We start from the raw sequence: 21,871 nt of genomic DNA, 5'->3' as shown, positions 1-21,871 counted from the left end.
AGAAACAATACACTTATTTCCAGTTTCCTTCTATCTACAGTATTTCTTCTTTTTGAACATCTTGCATACTATACAGATTAATTTTCTTAGAGAATAGTATTGACATTAAGAGAAAGAATGTGGCTTTCTTTTTTTAAGAATGAAAGCTGGCTTAGGAGTTTAGGTAACAGTAAGTAGGCCATTTGATGAAAATAGTAGATAAATATAGAAAATCAACCCTTACAAAAATGCTACTTCATGACAAAATAAGAGGGATATATTCTGCTCAGAGCTCTTCCACACACAATCAGGTAATTTTTTTGGTGTGATAAACAGATTATTCACAATTTAATTTACCATCACACTTCTCTGAAAATAGCAAGCTGTAACACTTCTCTGAAAATAGCAAGCTCTAGACTAAAAATAAAAAAGCTACCATAAATAAATCATTAAAGTACCACAGCACTGAAATGGAGACTTAAGATATGAGATAATGAGAAGGTCATACATTTGTGTGATTGGATTCCCATAGGAAAAGTTAAAAAGAATAGAAAAAAAGCAGTATCTGAAAAGACAATGGCTGGAAATTTTCCAAAAATTGTGAGACATCAAGCCACAGATTTAAAACACACACATACTGTATATACACACATGTATCTTTACATACTAGAGTAAAACTGCTGAAAGTCAAAGAAATTTTTCTTAAACCAGAAAAGGCACTGTAGATTACCTCCAAAGAAACAACTATTAGTCTGACCACTGACATCTCAAAAGAAGCAATGGAAGCTGTAAGATTATGAGACGATGTCTTCCAAGTGCTCAAAGAAAGCTTGCTAACATAGAATTCTATAGCAGTATGAATATCACTGAAGAATAAAAATATTCCAAGAATAAAAACTGAGATAATCTAACATCAACAGAAGACAAACACTAGAGAAAGTGCACTAATGGGTACTCTTTAGGCAGAATGAAAATGATTCCAGACTGAAGTCTGAAATCATTAGAGGAGGATGGAGGAAGAAATAAGAGCAGTAAAAAGACAACTATGCTGGTAAATCTATATGAATACTAATTGACTAGATTACATGTTTTAGCCTTTGCATGATCCAAGAAAAGGTGGAAGTACCAATATTTTATTAGGCCTTGCTAAATTAAGAAATGATACTGTAAAGCAGGAGCAAATTAGCCCCCAGGCTTCCCTGATGGCTCAGTGGTAAAGAATCCACCTGCCAATGCAGGAGATGCAGCTTCAATCCCTGGGTCAGGAAGATCCCCTGGAGAAGGAAATGGCAACCACTCCAATATTTTGCCTGGGAAATCCCACGGACAGAGGAGCCTGGTGAGCTACAGTCTGTGCAGTAGCGAAAGAGTTGGACACTACTTAGCAACAACAACAACAAAGCTGAACAAAATAATCATTTGTAATTATGAGATTTAAGTAGAACACTAAAGTAACATACAACCACATAAGTTAGTGGGGGTGGTAATCAGAGCTGAAACATTTTATGGTCCTTAGTATCATTAAGGAAGAGGCTATACAAATTGCTCAATTTTTTGTTAAGTATGCATGTTCAAATATCTAAGGTAAACTTAAAAAGAAAATTCATAAGAGTTTAAGTTTCAAACTAACAGAAAGCAAAATGTAGAATGGCAAAAAGTAGATTATTTGAAAAGCAATTTCTGAGACGTTTTCCTCAAAACTTAAAACAGTATTTAGGGGGGAAATGCATAAAAATTCTCTTTGAACCTGACATTAAAAGAGAATCAACATTTCAATCATGCTTTGAAAATATTTCTGCTACTCTCATACTTAATTATAAAATTCTAAAATAAAGCAACTTTATTACCAATTATGATTGAAAATGGGACCCTATAAATAGATCAACTTTCTTATTGCATAATGGTTGTAGAAAATACCCAATTATTTCTCAGGTTGCTAATTAGCATACTCTAATTAGTATGCTCCTTATTTTCTAATATAAAAAAATACTTGCCTTTTTATCTTCAGGGTTTAGTTGATTCATTAACATATTGACATTGTCAGTATTCCAAACCCAAGAATTACTTGTGAAATATTCAAGAAACACCATAGCTTTGTGAAGACGAGTTATTGTTTTCATCATCCTGTATTTTAAGAAAAACTGAGATTCATAATTTGCATAGATAAGGAGAAATCTCACCACCACCCAGGGAATTGACAGTAAAATTGCAACACGTAGTTCAATAAGTGTACCAAATCACTAGGAAATAAGAATATTTCTGCATCTTGGAACATTATATAAATGCAAAAAAAAAATTAAGCAGCAGTAAATGAATTTCATATTGCCCAAGGAGAGTTCTGCTGATATATGAAATGGAGTATTTCAAGGCCAAATTTTCTACATATAATACTAAGCAAATAAATGAATTCAATTAGCATTCGTTTCCTTTTTTGTTCCTTAAATCACATTTTAGCTCAGCTTCATTTTAGTAAGATTTTCTGTGAACTCATAACATATTGTTATGTTTTAATCTCAACTCTTTAGCATCATGGAAGCAAAGTATACAGAAATATTCATTTGCCATTTAGTTAATTCTCTCTATATATTTTAAACAACTTGCCCTTGAACACCAACAGGCGCCTGGATGTGCCATGAAATCAATGACTCATGTTGACAACTTTCTCAAATAGATATTCAATATATTCCCTAATCTTCCCAAATCCCCAATATCCATCTTAATAAAAATAAGAAAGTTCGATACTTTTTCATTTCTTTTTAAAAGGGTGAGGGGCTTTAATCTTTAAATTTTGCATTTTATATATCATGATTCACTGTAAGTCACTGATATCATAACACTAACCAGAACAGTAACATCTACACGATAATAATTATCAATGATAGGGAGAGAAATAGAAGGCAGAACTTTTCAAAACACACACACCAAAAATTCCTAATCTCTGATAAAAAGAAAAATTATATGTGAAGAAATACTTTAAAAGAATTCTATTTATAGTCCCACAATTAGGATTAGCATTATGCAGTTTAGAGATCCCCAAATCAGGGTTTCAGAAATGAGAGAAATAGAAGAAAATGAGAACATTAGAAATAAGGAGGAAATCAAAACAGTAACATTAGCTAAGCAATTCTGACACATTCAACACATTTATAAAGAAACCCTGAATACAGAATACTGAAAGAAAATGAGACAACATGGACTATGTATGTAAAGATGAACTGTACTTCATTAAAGAAAGTAATTACAAAATAAAACCTCCATTAAACACAGAATTAGTGAGCATCAAAGGCTAAATCTAGACAGGAATAGTTCAAACAGAAAGAATTTGAAGGGAGGAGAAGATTTACAAGATTGGTCATTAATACCAACTATCACAGCCAGTATAGTATACATGAATCACACATACACACATATTTGGTTAATGTGGCTTTCTGACATACACCTTATTTAAAAAGTTTTTCTTCCTAACTCCATTTTCACTGACAATTCTCACTTAGTCTTATTTTCAGATTCACTCAAGTGACAGAATTACCCTAAAAGTCAATCAGTGATTCCGCCATAATTACAATAAAATACTGGAGAGGGAGAAGGAAATCTGAAAGGTCATATATATATATTAAGTTCACAGAACATTTATCAAGTAATAAAATCTGGACTGAATACTATGGGAAATATAAACAGAAACTTAAAACTCTGCCTCACTAGTCTTTGGTTAAACATGCTCTAAGAGCAGATGCCTGGGACCACATTGCCATGTATGTTCTGAGTATTCATTCTTTATTACAGCAACCTGAAAAAAATTCTTAAAAACTTTTAGAGGAGGGCAAGATCCTAACGATCATCTAGTCCAGGGTTTCTCCATCTCAGCATTATAAACATTTTAGCCCAGATACTTCTTTGTGGGAGGGGGCTGCTGTGTGCACTGTAAGAAACTTGGCAGTATCTCTGGTCTCTACCCACTAGATGCCAGTAGCATCTACCCAGTTGTGATAACTAAAAACATCTCTGAAAACTGTCCAATGTCCCTTGAGGGAAGCAAAACTGCCCTCCACTGAGAACCACAAAAATAAAAAATTTAAGATTCAGAGAAGTTAAACTAGAGAAAGTTAAGCTAAATAACAAAACAACAACAAAAAGAAGGCCACAGAACCATTTTTTTAAAAATACCATTAAGAGAAAATAACTACTACATTTCAAAAGCTAAAGCAGATAACTTATACTGCTTCTATATGTGATAATATCGTGCATTCTAGTTCCCAGAGACTAGTCACCAGAATCCATATGATGCATATCTGAGTTGTACTTTTTAAATTATACCCAGATATACAATAAGTCATATTTTTATCAAGTTGACTGATACTCAGAACAATGCAAATGAGTAAAATGGACATCATGAATGACATGACTGCCATTAGTTTAATGCAGAAGCAGGCATTATATTAAGGTCCTAAAGTAAGGTGTAGAGGCCACTACTTTGCTCAGCAAATAATCTGAACAAATTTAATAATATAAATTATAAGACTTTATATTTAACATTTGAGGCCTCCCTGGTGGCTCAAATGGTAAAGAAGCTGCCCTCAATGCAAGACACCTGGGTTAGATCCCTGGGTGGGGAAGATCCCCTGGAAAAGGGAATGGCAAACCACTCTAGTTTTCTTTGCCTGGAAAATTCCATGGACAGAGGCGTCTGGGAGGCTACAGTCCATGGGGTCTCAAAGAGTCAGACATGACTGAGCGACTACCGCCATGTATTTAACATTTATAAAATTGCCTAAATAAAAAATCTTTATGTCTCTTGTTGCTTTTAGACTGTAAGCTCCCAAAGCATTCCTGGTTTGATATTTAGAAAGCCTTGTACAGGACAAACCTCAGTTAAGAAGACTCTTTATTTGATGCTTCCTATTTGCAGCAAATTTTAATTCCCAAAGGTGGCTGCAAATATTATCTCCCATCTTATATGTTCACCTACAGTATCACCTTAACTATTAAGAGGTCCCATTAAGAGGTGAAGGTAACTTATACCAATAGAATGAGGTGGAAGTGATACTGTGACTTCTGTGGGGAGTTAAGAAAAAGTAAGGTAGCTTTCTGCCTTGCTCAGTGGAATACTCACCCTTGAAGCCTTCAGAGGTCATGTATGCTGTTCAACTCCCCCTGAGGCTGCCACACTGTGAGGAAGCCCAAATTAGTCCATGTGCAGAGACCACATTGAAAGGTTCTGAGACTATATGAAGAGAGAAAGATGTCTGGCCACCCAGCTGCTCAGCACCCTTCCTTTCCTTTACCATTCCCTACAGTGTACCTGGCTCTAGTCCCTATGACTACAATCACTTCTAAGAGAGAACCATCCCATCAAAGCCTTCTAGAACTTCTGACCCACAGAATGAAATGATTACTGTTTTAAGATACTGTCTGATGTCAATTTTATCTAAATTTAAAAAAAAAGATTCTAAATTTGAAAGATTTGTCATGCAGCACAAATAATGGGAACAGATCTATCAGTACTGGGAGTGAGGGACTGCTGTAATAAAAATCTAAAACATGCAGTACTGCCTTTAGGTGGACAGAAACTGTGAGGCCCTTGAGACCACTGATAAAGAATGGAAGGACCAAGGATGTTAGTGGAAAAAATAAAAGGGCTATACGGAAGCTGCTAGTGAGAGTTTCAAGGTAAGTGAGGAAAATAATGTTGGAAGTTAGAAGAACAAAACCATTACCTATGGTCACATGGAAAATAGAAAATGTATCTAATAAACTTGATGATCTAAGCCAAGATTTCCTCAAATAGGACAAAGATGATCTGGTTTTAGTGGAATTTGGAAGAAATGTAAAATTCTAGCCAGGAATTCATTTAGAAACAACTTCTGATCAAAGATCAAATCGAGAATGCAGATGTAAGATTCTGTTAGGACCTCAAAAAGATTACAGTAGTATACTTCATAGAAACTTTCAGACAAGTTTCATTCTAGATGCTAACGATATGTCTTACAGAGGCTCTAAGAGACAGGATTTAAGAGCGAAGGATGTAAGAGGCAAAGATTTAAGACTCAAGGGTGCTGTTCCATAGCAACTTCATAAGGAACCCAAGACAGAGAAGGGTATGTCTCAAAAAGATCTGTGAGTATGGCTTTGGTCTAATGGACTGGATTGTTTTAAAACAAATACATGGGAAACACACACAATTTTAAAGGAATTCTGAGTTTACACTTATAAGGACAGAGACAGTACCAAATGCAAAGAGGCCTCTGCATTAAGGTCCAGCAAACCACAGCTTAGGGCCAAATACATCTATTTTTAAAATAAAGTCTGACTGGGACACAGTCATGCTTGTTCATTTACATATTGTCTGAGGCTGCAGAATCGAGTAGTTATAAGGTAGAAGCTACATTTAACAGCAGAGGTAAAAAGCTGCAACAGAATCCATATGGCTCACAGACTGAAATATTTACTATATGGTGCTTTACAGAAAGCTTGCCATCTCTGCTCGAAAGACTCCCAACTTTTTGTGGGCAGGAAGTAGGGTAAGAAGGCTATTCAGTTGCAAACACAGGCCCTTTTTTTTTTCCAACAGGAAAAGAAGGATGACTCAGGAGAGAGGGGGAATGAAACCCTAACTAAGAAACCATCAAACATACCCTGCTGGAATGAAGAATTGTTATGGACCAGTGATTGCTGTGTGCCTCTTATTTTTTCTCTTTTGAACAAGTCTAAATTATTTCCTATGCTTGTCTCACTATTATACGTCAGACGGACAGGAGGTAACCTGACACTTTAGTTCACAGGTTTTCAGATCAGTATTTGAGGAAATGTATCTGAAAAGCTTCATCCACAATTATATCAGATTTCACTAACCACACTGGCTTCAAGCTTTTGTCAGAGAGGTTTTGCGGGGAAAAGGCAAGAGTGTTTTCCATGTAGGAGGAATATAAACTGTTGGGACTAGAAGACTGACTATAGCAAACTGCACTTTCCAAAAATGGTTGCAACAATACCTTTCATCTCACCAGCTCATTTACAAGATGATCTTGACTATTCTCTATATCCCTGCTCCTGGAATCTTGGAAGATCTGTGACTCGCCTGGGACTAAATGAATAAGGTGGAAGTAGTGCTGCATGATTTTCTTAGGTAGGTCAGAAAATGCATGTTGCTTCCACCTTGCCTGCTGAAACACTTTTCCTTGAAGCCTCCAGTTGTCATGTAAGCAGTCCAACTCCCCTAAGGCGACCACTGGTCCTTGCAAAGGACCACTGGTCTATGAAAAGATCCGGATACCACATGAGGAGACAATGACACCAGCTGTTCAACTACACGTCCCTGGAAGGGTTCCATCTGACCTCAGTCACATGAAAGACCTCTAAGCCAAAGCTACCCAGTGGATTCCTTCCTAAATTCCAGATGCTGAGAGAAGCAATAAACCAAAAGAAATAATAAAATGACAGCTGCTGTTTTAAGCCACTAAGTTTGAGATAATTTGTTATGCATCAATATCTATTATAAATTATTTAATCAACTCTGGTTCTTCATGTAAGTTTACTAAGCCCCCTTTTCTGTGTAAAGCATTGTGATATATTTAACTTATTTTACTTTTTGAACCTAGTTTTGATTTTTCTGCCCTAATCTACATATAATCTATTAATATCAAGATAGCATGCACTATTGTTCAACACCACTCATATACTTCAATATTTAACATACATGATGAGAAACATAATGGACAACTGAATCCACAGAAAATTCCCTACATGTAACTCAAATCCTGATACACTATAACTAGCAGATACCTCGCTTTTATTTGAGCAGCTGATGAAAGTTCTGGAATCAGCATCTTCTTTACACTTAAATACTCAAATCCTGAACTCTCCAATCAAAGGCTCCACTACAAATGCCAATGTAGTTAAAAAAATAATATTTTTATAGTATATTTCACTATAATTGTGGTAAAGACAGTAGGATTACTTAAGTTTGTGAGCTTTCAATTAAAAAAAAGGCCTTGTTATAACAACTATAAGAAATGACGTTTTCAATTTGTTAACCTTCATTTTAAACTATGACATTATCAACCTGAAAAATTAGTCAAAAACTGTAATTACAATATTATAAGCTGAATGGGAAGCTGAGACAGCTCAAGCAATTAATTTCCTATAAGCATCCTAGGTTTTTTTCATATAAAACTGTACAATCCACTTAAAACAAAACATTTAACCCTTAATCCCCTATAAAACTCACCTCCAAGTTATTAATGGGGAGAGAAGGGCTCAATTTCAGCTTATAATAACAATGACAACCTTGACGCTGGACATTTCCTGTGATATGGGATTTTGGAGGATCAATGGCCCAATAAGATGAGATCCACAGTCTCCCCAAATATCCTCAATTTCTAAGAAATGTTCTAGCATCCGGATTGTGATTGTGATTAATCAGGTTAGTAACTAAAGGTAAAGCTCATGCTAGCGACTTTTTGTCTCTCCAGCAAGCCTCCACCACCTTACCAATACAGTGTATTTACTGCTATTCTTCTTACCACGGTTTCTGACCTGTCAACCTGAGTGCAAGATCGAGCAATAATGCAGGTACTGTATGTCTGACACCCTTCCAATAATGAAGCAATAAGTTGTTGGAATAAAACTTAATATTGGGGCGCCTGAATACTTGGTTTAAAGGATTCATCTTGAAGAAATGATTTAGATAATATCCTGTAGGAAAAATAAGCATCAAAGCATTTTGAATGTTTTGTTATTCAGAAAAAAATACCTAAAGTTAGACCTAGAATTCAGCATTTGACAGTAATTTATCATCCAAAATTTAGAACAGAATGAATTATAACACTACCTTTGCTTTTCTGATAAATTCTTAAATTCAAGAGTCTTCTCAGTCACAAAAGGCCATTAAGCCTTATCATAAGCATAAACAAATACAGAGTTAATATGCAGTTTAGTGTAAGCATGGGTTGTTTAACAGTCAGAGGAACAGATAAGACAGAGCTAGTCACCATTACCTTGGGCTTCTTCCAGTCATCCTGAGGTAGATATCATACAGGAATGCTGGGGCCTTATGGCTTACAGCAATCCAGTAATGATATAAAAGGTGATTGGAGGTTAGATTTACATTGGGCCGTCTGAAGGCCTGTTCGAGAGGATTCCTCTTGAAAGTAGAAATTACATGGTATTCTGAGGAAGAAAAGTTGTGTAACAGCTTTGATAATAACCATGTAGTGAAGTTTTGTTAAAAAAAAAAAAAAAATCATGTTTTTACAAAGCAAAATATTTTACCAAAGATGTCAGAGTTTGCTCATTTAAAAAACAAACTTTTCTACTTTCTATAGTAACTAAGGGAATATGGGTATTAAACTGCTGAACTCAAGTGGTTTTAGAACTCCCACTATTTATGACTTTTAAGTAGATGAATGAATTTTTGCTAAAATTCACTCTTAAAAATCCGTTTAATGTTTTACCTATATCAGTTTACAAGGTCACTTTTTATATTTCACCTCTCATGATAGCTTCTTTCTTTCTGTTCCTCTTTCCAGATTCTTATTACTGTACTTACTTTAAAAAGAAAAGGGAAATCATCATCCTTTGCTTATGAATAATTAAGTTGCTCAAATTAACATATATCAACAAGCTTAAAACAACCCCAAATTAACTTCTGCTGTAATTTATCTAGGTTATACAATATCAAAACAATCAACTCTATTATCATCTACATTAATACTTCAATGGAAATGTTTACTGAGATATTCACTAAAAGATAAAGCTCAATTTGATTTTTGCTAAACTTCCTAACACAATGAAAGACTATAAAAAACCTAACTCATCTGAAGTGTTTTAAAATTCTTAAAAGAACACAACTAATTATCATAAAATTAAAAGCACCCTAGATTTTTTCCCCTTATATTCTCTAACAGTCAATCATTAAATAGAAATAAAAATGTCATAGAATAACCTCTAGAATAAAAGACAAAGATTTACTTTAAAATCAAAATTATTCCACAAGGATAACAAAAACTTTAATTAGAGATAAAATAAGACCTAGTACACTAAATCAACACTGTAAATATACTTTACGTTATATTTGACTTAAAAATGATTAAGTTTCAGTATGTTCTAAGTTATACTATTCCTGTTTTGAAACAAGTAACAGCATACACACTGCTGCTGTCAATTTGTGTATTTAACAGATTAATAAATGCAACAGAAAATAGTCTGACAAAATGTATCCTACTTGCTTACTCCTTCAGCTATTCCTCTTAGGACAACTGGCTATTTCCTGTGATATATCAACTCTTGTAGCTGTGAGTGATACTGCTTGTGAATAGGGAACATCAGGATTAAGAATGCCCATGAGGGAAGGAAAAAGGTTTATTTCCATACCACGGCTATCTATGGGCATCCTGCAGATGGCAGCAGAGAAACAATAAGGGTCAGACAAGGGTGGGATGAGGAGGGAATACACAGCTGGGTATTTTTAAATTTATGAAACATTATTAAGGACCAAAAGGTAGTATTAGTAGATGTTCTAACATGGCAACTAAAATAAGAATAAACTTGTAACTGGGTGGCTTTAATGCCTCATGGATTATTCTAACGTAATCAGTGAACATTTTAAGTTTATAAAAATTTATTCTAACATTCAAAAATACAGGTAAAATCATACCAACTTCACCCCAGTGGAAGGGATTAGTGCTTCCTGTTGTACAGTTATACACCATGATGTTTCTTGGTCTGCAAAGACAAAGATCAAAGCAATGAAAAATTTTAAAAAGTTAAAACTTAACCAATCTAAATCTTATATGATACTTAAGTAGGAATAAATGAGGACTTTTTTACCATAAATATTTAAAATATTATCTTTAAAGGATTAATTTTTATGTCTGAACAACTATTTACACTACCCTTTTTTCCAATCCTACCAAAAAAATATTTATAAAAACACAGACTTCATATTTTTCTTCGTGTACTAGCACAACTGTCTTTTTTTCATACAGGAAAAAGAACCACCTCAGCTCTTCCTATCTCCTTCCCATTTTCAGAGGCTCTAGTTAAAAAGAAATTGTGAATGGAATTCGCTTTTACCAGAAACGTATTCATATAATCATATCCCTCCTTTTTGTAAAATATAAAAGTGACTTCAAAAATAAGGGAAGATTATTATTTAGAAAAATGTCACTGAGCAGCTTAGGTGTTTAGGTTTAAGTGTTAGACCTATAAATATTATATAGTATAGCGAATGATGTTGCTCAGTTGTGTCCGACTCTTTGCGATCCTATGGACTGTAGCGTACCAGGCTCCTCCCTCCATGGGATTCTCCAGGCAAGAGTGATGGAGTGGATTGCCATTTCCTTCTCCAGGGGATCTTCCCCACCCAGGGATCGAACCTGGGTCTTCCACATTGCAGGCAGACACTTTAACCTCTGAGCCACCAGGGAAGCCCCATGAGTTGATTAAAGTGTACTAGTGTGCATGTTTGATACATGTAAGCTGTTCTCTATGAATTTCAACTCTTTATATATGACAAGTTTATACCAAGTTTTAGTGTGTATTAAAAAATACATTAAAAAGAAAATCTCTAATGACCTTGTCTATCCTGCGCCAGTACACAAGAATTTATATTAATTCTTATTACTGCTGATGGAACCACTTCATTGGCTGTGGTAAGTCAACTCTTGCAGTTGAAAGTGATAATATATCTATATAATACTGGTATGGGTTAATAAACTGATAAATATTCATTATAGAGGATTTTTTAACATTAGTTCTCATCTCAGTTACTATACATCTAATAAACGACATTGCCATCTCATATACCTATTTACTCCGGAATACCAGGCTGCCGCAAGACTCATGTTGACAACTACATCTACAGGAACAAGATCTGCAAGGGCATTGTTGGAGGCACGCATTGTTCGAAGAATTCCTTTCCCTGCCTTTGTTGAAATTAAAAACAAAACTTTAAGGCACAGAACCCATAGTGCAAATACACGATACAAAGATACACAGGAAAAAAAAAACAAAACAGAATATTCAATACAATAAAAGGCTTATTACTTACCGCAATAAAAAGACCACTTGGTCCATTAAAGTTATCAATCCATCCCTAATACCAAAAATTTAAAAAAAAGGAAGGGAGTTTAGAAATACTATAAAATTACAGATTTACAATTTGAACTCTATATAACTCCACAAACACACTTGGTAGTCTTCTAAGAACTAAAAATCTGACTATATTCAGGCCAGAGTATTACTCCCCATCTTAAATAGTCTTTTCTGAGATTGCAAATGACTAAGTAAAATAATTTTCAAAGGGTTACCTACTCTTTCATTAACTCTCTGCAAAGAGAATTTTGCAAAAAGAAGTTTATATCTGTCAAATATTTAAGCTAAATTAAGATTGCTCAAGTTTGATTTTGTGCTATTTACTAAGGCAGTATCCTTAGATTGAAGGAAATGGTAAATTCTCAAGATTACTAAATAAAACAGAGTAATGTCAAAGTAACAAAAGAGATAGTATCATTTACTACTACTACAGAGACTTAAGTCTTTCCTAAATCAATTTATTTCATTTTATATCTACGTTTTCTCTTATTTCAGTGATTCACAAATACTATAATGCCTTGCTTTTCTACAGCAAATCAGAGAAATTTTTTATCTTCCTTAGCATGTGAACTATACAAGAAGTGAACTTCTTAGAAGACCTGCCTCTTTCAGGTACTAAAATGCAAATGAAATAAAATAAGATCCTAAATATTCTCATCTTTATTCCCTTCACCTCCACAAGGGAAACTAATCCACAAATAATTTTAAAGGCCAACAAATGGTGATGTGTCAGTGTCCAATCTCTTATCAATGACAAAGAAACTTGAAAGGCATGGTCTCCTCTGACTTCAGACAATACCATAGCCTTTAATTTTCAGTTAACATTTTAAAAGCTTATCTGCATTTCTATACATGCAACATTACAATACATGCACCTTACATAAAAGTACCAATAAGAGTGTCTCTCTACAAATGCAAACAACTTTGCCACAGTAAGCCATGTACAGTAAACAAAACCTGCTCTTAAAAAACTGCCAACTCTTTTTGTACAAAATTATGACTTAAAATTCTCAATTCCAATTATTTACAAAGATCTCTAGCAACTTACTGGAAAAGGTTCTTTCCAACTGGCACCAACAATTGATGGCCTTACAATCGCCACATTTAGCTTTGCTCCTTCTTGTTGTACAACATATTCTGCCAATGCTTTTGTGTAGATGTATGTATTAGGTCTGTCTCCTATCAATTTGGGTGTGATATCATTTACTAAGCCATCATCCATCCACCTGGTAAACAAAGAAATTACATGCAAAAATATTTTCAGATATTGTTTCACTTCAAAAAAATATTTTCAGATATATTTTCATTTAAAAAATGAAAAACCACTTTGCATATTTCAAATATGTCTGTGGCTCCAACTCAAGTGTTTGACAACTTCTACTAAAAAAAAAAAAGGAAATCAGCTTTACTTTCATTAAATATCAACCACAAATCCAGATGTATATCCAGTTTCTATAGCTAAAAACCAAGAGTTTTTTCATATACCATACAGTAGGTAGCAAAAGTGAATTAGAACTGATTTATGGTATTTTTTTTAAAAAAACTTCTAGTTGTAAGTATTCATACACTTCCTATGTGTTTGACAAGGAGCACTACCCCGAATCTAAATAGCTGAAGTTGTTTTATATTACACAATAGATTATATTTTTTCTAAAGTCTAAATAAATTCCAAAATACATCTGGCCCCAAGGAATTAAAGATTTGTATATAATCACCGTAACAGCATAACATGTTAATTATACACATTTTAAATGAACATACATTTACAATTAATATAAAAGTTCTAGTAATCTACTATGAAGTCATAAAATTGCTTCAGTTCTCTCAGTATCTCTGAAGAAAATGTCTACTATGATAACCTATAAGAGGAGGGTGATATACTAGGTGATCTCTATAGTCTTTTTCAGTCTAAATTTCTAATTTCAATGTTATGTACTTGTTTTCAGATAGTTTTTCTGTCTGTCTATAATACTATGCATATTTGTATACTAAAAATACTATTAGTATACAGTGATACCCACACTAACTGATGAGGATGTATAAAATGGGACTATCAAGATAAACTTTCTTCTGTATGTTAAAGTACTTTTTTGTGTGGAAGGAAAGGAATATTTATAAAATTGAAGGTAGGTTACTATTCAACATAAGAAAAATTCCATAATGGAGATGAACTTCAAAAAGTGGATAAAAGAGTTACATTAAAAAATAAAATGAAACAGGCTTAACTAGGAGAGACTGTAGAGCCAGTAAGCCTTATCACTGGAGGGAGATTACATAGTCAATCTACGAGTTATCCTAAAATTATCTGCTGGCCAGATTTCTTTGTAAACAAAGAAAGGAAATAACAGAATAGGTTTATAGGCTCTTTCTCAGCAACTCAGATGTTTGGATAGAGAAAAAGTAAAAAGATAAATTAACTTGCACGTTCAACTTTTCCCAGAGATATTAAACACTTCTGCCTAATGATCTGAGGAAAATGAGGTAGATATTTGGAACTATCTAAGAAATGGAGTTAGAAAACAGAAACCAGGGAATTAACATAAGAATGTCCCAGAAAGTTCCCAATACTAACTTTCTTACAAATCTATTTTCTCATATTTCCAGGAAAACCTTTAAGAAATGGACTTCTATGCTTATTTTAGAAGAAAACTTGGAGAAGGAGCTATGAACATTCTGTAGCGCCCCTGGGAAGTAAAAAATTCAACTGACACAACAGGGGGTGGTAACTAAGGAGCTGAACCTGAACAGGATCTCTTAGAAGAAGAGAGACCTAAGAGCAAACAGAGAATAAAGGAAGAAAAAGCTTGCAGGAATATTATATGAGAATAAAAAAACACATGAAGATATAATGGATACTGGAATTTTCTATAATTATAGTCTATAAAAGAAGAAAAGACCCTGCTATTTATTCTTGCTTTGATCCTATTTGTTTCACTCAATGAGAATGTACAGGCTGAAGCAAATGAAATCTTGTCCATGCCTAGTTGTATCCACCAAATCACAACCACTTCTCAAGCAATAACTGATAGTAGGATTCTAGTCCTTAGAAAGATAATAAACAATAACACTAGGAATATCAATTAAAGGATCATGACTCCTTTGATTTCTTAAAAATTCAAGGCTCCTCTGAGGATATACAGTTGACACCTGGAAAAACACAGGGTTGGGGCACTGACTCTACGTGCAGTAAAAAATTCCCATGTGACTTTACAGTCAGTGCTCTGTACCATGGTTGCGCATCAACACATTCAACCAACCACAGACTGTGCTGCATGGAGGACTTATTTACTGAAAAATCTGTATAGAAGTAGACTCACATAGTTCAAACCCGTGTTATTCAAGGGTCAACCGTACTCCACTGGGCAAAATAAAAGCACAATCTTTTAATAAATTAGACCTTGCTATTGAACAGGCAGTCATTAGTCTCCATGGATATCAGGAACTTCTTAGTGGCTAAGATTGATTCCTTGAAAAAACTGAGACTCTAATACCATGAATAAGCTGTTCAAAGGCTTTCCTCCAACCATCACAACACCTGTTCAAAAGGGAAAGCTTCACAATGACTTCACCTAGAGTCATTAGGTACAAATCAATACAATAAACAGAACACAGTAGATACATAATAATTTGCTGAATAAGGAAGAGAGCAATGCGTACTGTGGACGGAGAGAGAGAGAAACTAAACAGACAAAGAGATACATATAAATAGATAAATCTGGATCCAAAGTTTGGGGTCAAAGCAAATTTAAGCAAATTTCAAACAAACATACTCTAAAGAATCAATCAGCTTCTTGGGATCCACAGGGGGTGGATAGACTACTTCATCAATATGCTTTCGATTGCAGTAGGCATATGCCGTTGATACATGCATGAACACTTCCAGATTCTTCATCTGTTGTGCAAGCAGAATAAGCTGTCGGGTAGCAATTACATTTAACTGAACAGCATCTCTGTAAAACAAGAAGTCACAATAAAAAATTGGGAAGCTATGTCTTTCTTTCACCTCCTAAAAAAAAACTTATTTCCATTTTAGAGTATCAAAGACAGAAAGGGACAAAGAGGTATTTGTTTCTTTACAACTAATCCCTTAGCTCAGATTTTGTTTGTTATTTTAACATGAAGTACAGCCATTCTATCAATTGTGTTTAAAATTTTTCTGATTATTTTAAATAACCCAGAAATAGACACAGATAATTTCAGTCTTTGGCTTTTATGCATACATTTGGAAATCATTTTATACTTTTTTTGCATCTTGATTTTTGAAAGCATACTGTTTTATGAAATCATTATACCACATACAAAGACAAGAATAAGTAATTTTAAAATGCTACGGTACAGTCATCAATCAGGACAAAACAGTCAAAGAAAACTTAAAAACCTTAAATTTTATTAACATAAAATCAAGTAAAAATGTTTATTTCTCTTTTTTGTAGCAATTAAGCTAACCACCTTTTTAAGGCAACAAATGCAAAGGGGTGTTAAGAATAAAACTGGTACATTTGTTACAAGAGTGACACGCAAGATCCCAAGGTCTATATATATCCCTTTCTTGAAATGTTTTTGAGGAAAAATTTCACAAATGCAAAAGTATATACGCAGAATAATAACTGATAAGGCACTACCTAGAAATAGCAAAAGGCTAGAGCTCTTTATCATTCACTATGATATGATTTAATAAAGTAGGTATTTTTAACACAATGAAAGAATACAGCCATTAAAAAAATTATGACAACTATAAAAGCACCAACTATAAAAGACGGTGATTGCAGCCATGAAATTAAAAGACGCTTACTCCTTGGAAGAAAAGTTATGACCAACCTAGATAGCATACTTTGCCAACTAAGGTCCGTCTAGTCAAGACTATGGCTTTTCCTGTGGTCATGTATGGGTGTGAGAGTTGGACTATGAAGAAGGCTGAGCACCGAAGAATTGATGCTTTGAAACTGTGGTTTTGGAGAAGACTCTTGAGAGTCCCTCAGACTGCAAGGAGATCCAACCAATCCATTCTGAAGGAGATCAGCCCTGGGATTTCTTTGGAAGGAATGATGCTGAAGCTGAAACTCCAGTACTTTGGCCACCTCACGCAAAGAGTTGACTCACTGGAAAAGACTCTGATGCTGGGAGGGATTGGGGGCAGGAGGAGAAGGGGACGACAGAGGATGAGATGGCTGGATGGCATCACTGACTCGATGGACATGAGTCTGAGTGAACTCTGGGAGTTGGTGATGGACAGGGAGGCCTGGCGTGCTGTGATTCATGGGGTCGCAGAGTCAGACACGACTGAGTGACTGAACTCAACTGAAAAGCATGGAAAAATATGTGTGAATAATATTTTTTAAATTTATACATCCTGAAGTGAAGTGGGATTAAAAACAAGACTCTGGAATAAGACCTGGGTTCAAACCTGGCTTAGCATATCTATCAGTATCACCAGATGGTCAACACCGAAATCAAACTGATTACATTATATGCAGCAAAAGATGGAGAAGCTCTATACAGTCAACAAAAACAAGACCGGGAGCTGACTGTGGCTCAGATCATGAACTCCCTATTGCCAAATTCAGACTTAAACTGAAGAAAGTGGGGAAAACCACTAGATCATTCAGGTATGACCTAAATCAAATCCCTTATGATTATACAGTGGAAGTGAGAAATAGATTTAAGGAACTAGATCTGATAGATAGAGTGCCTGATGAACTATGGACGGAAGTTCGTGACATTGTACAGGAGACAGGGATCAAGACCATCCCCATGGAAAAGAAATGCAAAAAAGCAAAATGACTGTCTGAGGCGGCCTTGAAAATACCTGTGAAAAGAAGACAAGCAAAAAGCAAAGGAGGAAAGGAAAGATATAAGCATCTGAATGCAGAGTTCCAAAGAATAGCAAGGAGAGATATGAAAGCCATCCTCAGTGATCAATGCAAAAAAAGACGAAAACAACAGAATGGGAAAGACTAGAGATCTCTTCAAGAAAATTAGAGATACCAAGGGAACATTTCATGCAAAGATGGGCTTCATAGAGGACAGAAATGGTATGGACCTAACAGAAGCAGAAGATATTAAGAAAAGGTGGCAAGAATACACAGAACTGTACAAAAAATATCTTCAGATCAAGATAATCATGATGGTGTGATCACTCACCTAAGCCAGACATCCTGGAATGTGAAGTCAAGTGGACCTTAGAAAGCATCACTACAAACAAAGCTAGTAGAGGTGATGGAATTCCACTTGAGCTATTTCAAATCCTGAAAGATGATACTCTGAAGGTGAAAGTGCTTCACTCAATATGCCAGCAAATTTGGAAAACTCAGCAGTGGCCACAGGACTGGAAAAGGTCAGTTTTCATTCGAATCCCAAAGAAAGGCAATGCCAAAGAATGCTCAAACTACCGTACAATTGCACTCATCTCACATGCTAGTAAAGTAATGCTCAAAATTCTCCAAGCCAGGCTTCAGCAATACGTGAACCATGAACTTCCAGATGTCCCAGAAAAGGCAGAGGAACCAGAGATCAAATTCCCAACATCCACTGGATCATCGAAAAAGCAAGAGAGTTCCAGAAAAACATCTATTTCTGCTTTATTGACTATGCCAAAGCCTTTGACTGTGTGGACCACAATAAACTGTGGAAAATTCTGAAAGAGATGGGAATACCAGACCACCTGACCTGCCTCTTGAGAAACCTATATGCAGGTCAGGAAGCAACAGTTAGAACTGGACATGGAACAACAGACTGGTTCCAAATAGGAAAAGGAGTGCATCAAGGCTGTATATTGTCACCCTACTTATTTAACTTATATGCAGAGTACATCATGAGAAACGCAGAGCTGGAAGAAGCACAAGCTGGAATCAAGATTGCCGGGAGAAATACCAATAACCTCAGATATGCAGATGACACCACCCTTATGGCAGAAAGTGAAGAGGAACTAAAAAGCCTCTTGATGAACGTGAAAGAGGAGAGTGAAAAAGTTGTCTTAAAGTTCTATATTCAGAAAACTAAGGTCAGGGCATCTGGTCCCATCACTTCATGGCAGATAGGAGATCCAACCAGTCTATCCTAAAGGAGATCAGTCCTGGGTGTTCATTGGAGGGAATGACGATGAAGCTGAAACTCCAATACTTCGGCCACCTCATGCGAAGAGTTGACTCATTGGAAAAGACCCTGATGCTGGGAGGGATTGGTGGCAGGAGAAGGGGACGACAGAGGATGAGATGGCTGGATGGCATCACCGACTTGATGGACATGAGTTTGAGTAAACTCCAGGAGTTGTGATGGACAGGGAGGCCTGGTGTGCTGTGATTCATGGGGTCACAAAGAGTTGGACACGACTGAGCAACTGAACTGAACTGAAAGTCACTCAAGCACTCCAGCCTGTGTCCGGAGAACAGGTAAGAGACTACCTACTAAGATTTTATCGAAAATTAAATGAAAAAAAAAAAAAAGCTTGCAAGTACTTAGCATTATTCCTAACACACTCCCAAAATAGGCATTTAAAAAATATTACTTAAAGGGTGAGTAGTTTTTGTGATCTATTATTTGCATGCTAAGTCACTTTAGTTGTGTCTCTTTGCAACCCTATGGACTGTAGCCTGACAAGGTCTTCTGTCCATGGGATTCTCCAGGCAAGAATACTGGCATGGGTTGCCATTTTCTCCTTGGCGGGGGGGGGGGGGGGTCTTCCAGACCCAGGGATTGAACTCATATCTTTTATGTCTCCTGCATTACCTGGTGGGCTCTTTACCACTAGCATCACCTGGGAAGCCCACTTTATATTATACTTTCATTTATAACATATTTGAGGGGGGGGGAAAGTTAAAACACTCAAAACCAGTAATACTGTGAAAAAAACTGGCAAAGTTAATACAGTGTTGGTGACACTATCAGCTGATACAACTGATCTGAAAGAGATTATGATAAAGTACCAGGAATTACAGAAATAACAGTTACTAATTTAGTTAAACTACTGAAATTTTAACTGATAGGAAAAACTTATTCTAACCCTAATTTTTCAAAAAGAAAGTAAAATTTCCTACATTTGTTGTTTTGGGGGATTTTTGGTTGCGTTTCTCCTTTTGTTTTTTAATTGACGTATACCTGATTTACAATGTTGTGTTAGTTTCTGTTGTACAGCTAAGTGATTCAGTTATATATTTACTAATATAAATATTCCTCATATTCTTTTATATTACGGTTTATTACAGGATATTGAATATAGCTCCCCGTGCTATACATTAGGCCGTTGTTGCTTATCCATTCTGCATATGAGAGTTTGCATCTGCTAGTCCCAAACTTTCATTCCAACCCTCCCTTACCCCTTGGAAAACACCAGTCTGTTCTCTATGTCTGTGAGTTTGTTTCATAGGTAAGTTCATTTCTGTCATACTTTAGATTCCACATATAAGTGATATCATATGGTATTCGTCTTTCTCTTTCTGACTTACTTCACTTAATATGATAATCTCTAGGTCCATCCATGTAGCTGCAAAAGGCATTATTTCACCCTTTTTTAAGGTCGAATAACATTCCATTGTATGTATACATACCCACCTTCTTTATTCATTCATCTGTCAATGAACATTTAGGCTGTCCATGTCTTGGCTATTATAAATAGTACTGCTATGGACACAGGGTTGCATACATCTTTTTGGATTATAGTTTTGTGCAGATATATGTACCCAGGAGTGGAATTGCTACACCATATGGCAAATCTATTTTTAGTTTTTTGAGGAACCTGCATACTGTTCGAAGAAACTGGCTGCACCAATTTACATTCCCACCAGCAGAGTAGAAGGGTTCCCTTTATTCCCACAGCCTCAGGAAAATTCCCTAAATTTGCCATGCTAAGTCAGTGTGAAATTACAGGATAATAACATGAAATATCACATTATGAAAATTATATATGAAAAAGTCAGAAACATAGAAATTGTTTCAATAGGAAAATTATAAATTTTATGCTTACATTTCATGGAAAACTGTATTTTCAAAGAGAAACCACAAGAAAATTAAAAAAAAAAATAAAAATAGTTTTGGTTACATTTTCAATATTTAAGAAGAAAAAAAATCAACCATTCTTTTAAAAGGCCAGAATATGTCACAGATAGAATCTGGTCCACTTAACTGTAAAGTAGTGCTTTGATGCATATCACATTTGCAAAACAGTCGGAATGGGGAGAGTGCTGTTTTGGAAAAGGTATACAGAAAATATCCTATTACAGGTTTCTGAGGACAGGACAACAAGTTCTGGGTCACTAGGAACAAGAAATAATTCATGAGAAAAAACTCTTGGGTCTTATTTTTTCTTTTAATTTAACAGTATCTGAGAACCTATGAAAACAGAAAAAAAATTTTTTTCAATGAAATAATCTGGTTGGGGTCTTACAATCATGAGTTTATCTTTTTCTTTCCTTATCTCAACTGAAGGAGGAAAATCTGTTTGAATAGATATCCAGAAAAAAGACATTTCACAGACAGGATACTGTCCACTAGACTGTAAGGCAATGTGCTATCTTCTTTCCCATTTGCAAAACAATAGTGGTAGGGAGAGTAATGTTTTGGGAGCAAGCCACAAAGGATATTTTGTCACAGGCTCCTGAGGATGGTGACAGAATTTCTGGGTCACTGAAAAGTAGGAATAACTTTACAAAGGAAGCACACCTGTGCTCTGTCTGCTCACCTCTTACCATTCGTCTGCAACTCAGAGCCCAAACCTGAAGGCATTTTGTGTCCACATAAATAACTCTTAATATCCCTGCCAGGCTAGTATTCTCACTCTTGTTTTACCACCATCCAATTTCCACATCTT

The 21,871-nt window shown here is 35.3% G+C and overlaps 1 protein-coding gene and 1 non-coding gene across 3 annotated transcripts in view; both read right to left on the bottom strand.

The window, feature by feature from the left end:
- The window catches only part of FAR1 (fatty acyl-CoA reductase 1), an 80,137-nt gene that overhangs the window by 4,943 nt on the left and 53,323 nt on the right, over positions 1-21,871 (bottom strand). Inside the window, exons 4-10 of one of the 2 annotated variants that reach the window (XM_018059583.1) lie at positions 15,840-16,019; positions 13,118-13,295; positions 12,026-12,070; positions 11,782-11,900; positions 10,631-10,698; positions 8,499-8,670; positions 1,974-2,103 (exon numbers count right to left, since the gene is read on the bottom strand). In XM_018059583.1, coding sequence (XP_017915072.1) covers positions 1,974-2,103; positions 8,499-8,670; positions 10,631-10,698; positions 11,782-11,900; positions 12,026-12,070; positions 13,118-13,295; positions 15,840-16,019 — 892 coding nt within the window. Of the gene's footprint in view, positions 1-1,973; positions 2,104-8,498; positions 8,671-8,972; positions 9,145-10,630; positions 10,699-11,781; positions 11,901-12,025; positions 12,071-13,117; positions 13,296-15,839; positions 16,020-21,871 lie in introns of both variants that reach the window. The other variant, XM_018059582.1, reaches the window with a different exon arrangement.
- On the bottom strand, positions 11,331-11,402 carry TRNAC-GCA. Its single transcript has one exon. It is a non-coding gene; the product is annotated as a tRNA-Cys (tRNA).

The sequence above is a fragment of the Capra hircus genome, chromosome 15, assembly GCF_001704415.2.
Source record: "Capra hircus breed San Clemente chromosome 15, ASM170441v1, whole genome shotgun sequence".
In the NCBI taxonomy this organism is placed as follows: domain Eukaryota; kingdom Metazoa; phylum Chordata; class Mammalia; order Artiodactyla; family Bovidae; genus Capra; species Capra hircus.
The sequence above is the reverse complement of the archived record's forward strand: the minus strand, read 5'-3'. Positions and strand labels throughout refer to the sequence as shown.